This window comes from Petaurus breviceps, unplaced genomic scaffold, assembly GCF_028583685.1.
Source record: "Petaurus breviceps papuanus isolate PSGF00001 unplaced genomic scaffold, PetGlider_PUasm1.0 90994, whole genome shotgun sequence".
In the NCBI taxonomy this organism is placed as follows: domain Eukaryota; kingdom Metazoa; phylum Chordata; class Mammalia; order Diprotodontia; family Petauridae; genus Petaurus; species Petaurus breviceps.
In genome coordinates this window covers 1,802,811-1,808,235 of record NW_027187393.1, presented here as the reverse complement: position 1 = coordinate 1,808,235, position 5,425 = coordinate 1,802,811, and the positions used below count along the sequence as shown (strand labels likewise).

The window sequence follows — 5,425 nt, the reverse complement described above, 5'->3', positions numbered from 1 at the left end:
TGTGTGTGTGTGTGTGTGTGTGTGTGTGTGTGTGTGTGTGTGTGTGTTAACTGTCAGGTCAGATCTGAACTCAGGGCCTCTGACTCCAGGGCCAGCGCTCTACTCACCGCGCCACCTAGCTGCCCCTTGTGTTCCATTTTCTAAAGGTCCCCCCCAGTAGTGACATTCTTGGTTCCTAGTCCTAAGCTCCCTAAATCTGATGGGACTTAAAGGGCTATTCACAGCTGGGGCAAGGACAGGATGCAGTGGAGGGTGCCTCACTCACCAGTCCCTATCACCAGGGTGAAAGGCAGAGCTCACTACACCCCTCAGCATCCATAAACAGGTACCATCTGGTCACTAGGAGGGTGTTGTGGGTAGGGGCTAAATACATATGCTCACAGGTTCCCATGGAATAACTTGTCTCTACTAATACAGTGAGTTTCCCTCCTTTGTCCATCAGAGAGAGAGAGACTGAGAGAAAGAGTATGTGTTACATGAAGAGATTCTTCAGGTCCCCAGCTTCTCCCCATGTAGTCCCTCCAGGTAACTCCCCTTTCTTCCCCCTGCCCCTCATGCTGGCCTTGGCCAGTCAGCTCCTCATTCTCCAGATTGTCAATTAACCTTGGAGACTGCTCTGGCTCTGTCCACCTCCTTCTCTGGGCACTGAGCTCTGCAGCATTCCAAGGCTTATAAGGCAATGAACACCCAGCACCCACTGTAAGGGCAGGAGAAGGGACAGGGAAGGAAAGGCTGAGACAGCCAGGCAGCTGAGAAGGCTGAAGGCCAAGTTCCAAGACTGGCCACTCGCTCAGAAATCCATAGACTTGGCACCCCAGAGTCAAGAAGAGGCCAGCCAAGAGACTGGGCGAGAGGGGGGTTCCCAGGAACCTCACTAGGCAGTTAGAAGGAGGCCTAGCTCAGCCGAGCCCCTGAGCAGCTATGAGTAAGTATTCAGAAGGAATCCATGTGGGGATTGAAGTTATTCCCTGAGAGAGGGGGAGAAGCCTGTGTCATAAGGAGCCAAAGAATGTCCAAGCTGGAGGAGAACTCAAAAGGTCATCCAGCTCCATTCCTTTGTTTCACGGATGGAGGCGCCAAAGCCTAGAGAGTAACTGCCCCAAATCATACAAGAAACCAGGGGAAGAGCTGGTCCTGGAAGCCAGGTATCACAGTTCTGCCTTTCTCACCATTCTGCCCTTCCTAGAGAATAATTCCCTCACAACCTATAGGCAGCCCGTCCACCTCTGCTGACTCAATGTCTACTCGCCAAGGGTGTTTCTGAATGCTCTTCCCCTCTCCTCACCAAGCCCATTCCTTCAACTTGTCCAAATTCCACCCCCTCCTTCAAGCCCCACCTTGTCTATGAAAGCATCCCTGTCTGCCTTCAAAAGCTCATAGGATACTGGATCAAGAGCTAAAAGAGGCTTCGAGAACCACGCGTTCAATGCTGCCCATTTTAGAAATAAGGAAATGGAAGTCCAGGGAAGTTAAGGATTTGTCCATTTGTCACCCAGGTAGAAAGAGGGATTTAAGTCCAGGTCCACTGACTCCACAGTCAATAATGCTCTTCCCAATGCCTCAGGTCATGATGATCTCCCCTGAGCTATACTCCAAGGCCCTGGAGAGCATTTCAGGGAAGGGAAGAGAGAATGCTAGGCTGGAAATCAGGAGACCTGAAATAGGGGCTCAGTGACACCACTGACAAACGTGTGACTCTGGCTGAGTCACTTCCCCCTTCCTTGCCTTCACAGGGAAAATGAGGGTGTTACATTAGATGATCTCACCGGTCCCCTTCTAGTTTTAATAATCTATGGATCTCTACTAGAATGCAAGCTTCTGAGGGGCAGAAAGGAAGGGAAGGGGAAAAGAATAGGCATTTATACAGCACCTACTGTGTGCCAGGCACCACACTATGTGCTTTACAAATATCTCAATGGATCCTCACAACCCTACATGGTAGGTGCCGTTAATCATCCTTATTTTACATTTGAAGAAACTGAGGCAAACTCACCCAGGGTCACACAGCTACCAAGTGCCTGAGGTCAGATATGAACTCTCCCTTAACTCTAGGCCCAGAGCACTATCCACTGTGCCACCTGCCAGGTTTTATCCATTTCCCTTTATCCATTCACCCTTAGTAGCCAGCAGAGCCCTTCTGCCCAAACAAAACTCAACAAATGATACTTTCCATCTCTAAAGCACTGTAAGGTTTACAAAAAATGCTACAAGCCTGGAACTTGATATGCCCTAGGTCACACACAGAATAAGTAGCATAAATGAACTCCAATTTAGGCCTTTTGACTCCCCAAGCCAACCAGTGTGCTAAGAAAACTATTTCCTAACAATACCCTTTTAAGATAGGGAGTATGAACATTATTATCCCCCACTTTATAGAAGAAACAGAGGTTAAATGACTTGCCCAAGGTCACCAATGTAGGCAGTAGTCGAGCCAAGATTTAAACCCCGATCCCCAGTGCAAAGCCCCAAACACTGTCTACACTCTTATAGGATCTGGAATCACCACCCTCCTGCCCACTAGAGCAACCCTCAATGGCCCCAGTCTCTCTACTTCCTAAGCCAACTCAGGGAACCCACCCTCAGTCAACCAGGAGGGAAGCTCTGGTCTCACCCGAGAGATGGAGAGGGGCACGTTGAAGTCCTTGCCCCCTTGTAACCGGAAGCCCCAGGGGGCTGGCCCATCCAGTGACACCTTGTACGGATTCATGGTGCCAGCTGATCTGTTCCTGGAGGAAAAATATAAAAGGTTCAGCTGAGGCAGGCAGGCCAACTGGTTCCTGATACTGGACGTACAGACGTCGGCCAGATGCCAGATGGACAGACATGGAGCAGAGGACTTCGACCTGCCTAGGGGAAAGGGAGGGAACTGCTCAGGCCCTGGGAAAGCTCTTGTCTGCAACCTGGATTGTTTTCTCCCCTGACAGCATCCCCCACCAAGTAAGGGGTTCTGCTCTAGGGTCCCTTGAGGGCCCAGTGGGGAGCAGTCTCCTAGAGCCAAGGATGGGGAGAGCCAAAAAACTGTCCTCTACCCCCATCCAGCCCCACCCCCTGAGCCTCTGGGTGAGAGCAGGGTCAGAGTGGGGGCAGGCCAGAGTGAAACATCGAGGCCTCACTCAGGCTATATAAGGCATGAAAGCCGACACTGCATGTTGGGGGCTCAGGGATGGGGGGGGGGTGAAGGGAAAAGAGATTGTGGGGGAGGAGACTGGAGCCCATCCCAGCCTTGGCTGTTCCCCCAGCCAAGACAGGAAGAGAAGCAGGGAACCCTTTGAGCTGACAGTTGATCTCAGAGGAAAGGAGACCAGACCTGGGAGACGTGTTGTTGGCTCTATGAGGAGGGAGAGGGCCTGCCTGATCCTTTTTCTGAAAAGCCCCTAGGGAACATGGGGAAGGGTGGCCTAGAACAATGAGCTAAGACAAATGAGCCTGTACTCAACACCTTTCCAGGGGGGGGGGGGCCGGTTATCCCCTGACATTCCAGGGCCTGCTTCTCAGGGTAGGCAAAGGACTGAACTGCTGCCAATGTAAGGCAGGAAGCCAGGTATATATAATATGCCCAGAAGTTCCCCTAGCCCTCCTGCCTTAGTTTCCCCAGAAGCCTGCTAAAAAGCACAGTCCAACCCTCCAGCAAACTAGAAGGTGAAATCTGGTGAAAGACATTTCCTCTCCCTGAGAAAGGATTGGAGGACCCAGAGTCTGTGTTACCGTGGGCAAGCCATTTAACCACCTTGAGGCTCAGTTTACTCATCTGTAAAATGAGAGGGTTGGAATATAGAAGGCTTTAGAGGTGCCTCCCAATCTTAGACCTATGATTCTCTGAAAAAAAAGGGCAGAAGCTCATGTCCAGAGATCAGCATCCTTAAGAAACTGAGTATACAGAGACTTCCTGATACTCTGGGTGAGATAGGACAGGCAAGGAAAGGCTGGCTGGTATTGGAGGAAAAGAAATGACAGATAAATACATCCTAGCATTCCCTCCCCCCACCGGGGAGAACGAGAGAAAGCGAAGTGAGCACCTTCACCTCTCAAGAAAGCAAATGGAAGGGCTCAAGTCAGTGTCTCCAATCTCCCCAGGGATGTTGAGGAGGGCCGTTAGCCCCCTCCCCGGGGAAGGGCCGAGGTTCAGTCACCCATCCCCCCACCAAGAAGGGCTGTCAATCAGCCCCCTACTAAGGCCAAGGAAGGAAAGGGGAAGGGGTCTGGTCGGTCATCGTCCCCTCCCCGGGAAGGACAACAGTCTTCCCCGTCTCCCTTCGCAGTAGACTCAATCGCTTCCCCATCACCCCCCGGATGGGGAGGGGTGCTCCGGGGCCCGCCTGGGGGAGGGGCCCCGAGACTGGGGGCCGGCCCAGACCCAGGGATAGAGGGTGAGTAAACCGGGGTGGGGGGTGACTCCCTCCCTGCCTCCCTCCCCGCTACCGGGGCGGGGCCGCCAGCCAGGCCCTTACATGGAGCTGCTCTCGCCCCAGCTCCAGCCTGAGCCCGAAGCCCCGCGCCGGACAGGGCGGGGCGCTCGGAGCCTGGGCTGGAGGGGGCCCGGGCTCGGCTGCGCCCCGCGGGAGCCCTGGGGAAGAGGCGGGGGCAGCAGCTGCGGCGGCGCTCGGGACGAGATGGCCGCGTGGCACCGCGCTCGGGGCTCGGCAGGCCCTGGAAAGCCCGCGCCCGCTCCCCACCTCCGGTTACCTGGCCGCGCTCGGGGCGCCGGGGGCGCTGCAGGGACCGCGGGCTGCGCGCACTCGGGCCGCTTCGGGCCGGCCCCTGCGCGCTCTGGCTCCTCCCGGGGCCACCGCCACCGCCTTTGAGCTCCAGAGGCGGGCCTTGGAGAGACCCCGCCCTATGCACCGCCCCCTGCACAATCTCCGCCCCCTTCTCCTGCTTTGTCTGGGGCTGCCTAGGGGACCCGAGAAGTCCTAGGCGACCGCGCCCTACCCACCTTCCTTTCCCCTTCGGGCTGAGCCCGGGGGGATGCGGGAGGGCGAAGTGGACTCTCCCTGCCGAAGTCCGCGTCTAGGCTGGTCTGCACCAAAAGCTGGGGGACCTCAGAGATCAGCTCGTGCTTTTTGCAGAGTGGGAAACTGAGGCTCAGAGAGGAGATGGGACTTGCCCAAGATCATGCAGGAAGTTCATAGACTCATAGATTTAAAGTTGGGAGCTACCTTTGAAGTCATCGAGCCCAAACACCTTATTTTACCAGGACCCTGAGACTCAGAGAGGTTAAGTGACTTGTTCCGTCACACAGCTAACGTGTCCCATTCAAACTTAGGTCTTCCTTATTCAAATTCCAATTCTCTCCAGAATTACTAGGGACAGAAACATTAGAACCCAGATCTCCTGATTTCCTCCGTAGAGCTTTCTTTTAAAAAGGGGGAAGAGGGTAAAAACTTAAAGACTTACAGATTGAGCTTTTTTATTTTTGACATTGCCA

General features: G+C 54.2%; 1 protein-coding gene across 6 annotated transcripts in view; it reads right to left on the bottom strand.

Annotated features, from left to right (window-relative positions):
* The window catches only part of PDLIM7 (PDZ and LIM domain 7), a 23,485-nt gene extending 18,663 nt beyond the window's left edge, over nt 1–4,822 (bottom strand). The window contains exons 1-2 of one of the 6 annotated variants that reach the window (XM_069077746.1): nt 4,684–4,822; nt 2,612–2,726 (exon numbers count right to left, since the gene is read on the bottom strand). In XM_069077746.1, coding sequence (XP_068933847.1) covers nt 2,612–2,707 — 96 coding nt within the window. In that variant the 5' untranslated portion in view covers nt 2,708–2,726; nt 4,684–4,822. Of the gene's footprint in view, nt 1–2,611; nt 2,727–4,448; nt 4,522–4,673 lie in introns of those variants that run through there. The other 5 variants (XM_069077747.1, XM_069077750.1, XM_069077748.1 and 2 more) reach the window with 5 other exon arrangements.
* Between the last annotated feature and the right edge of the window lie 603 nt (nt 4,823–5,425).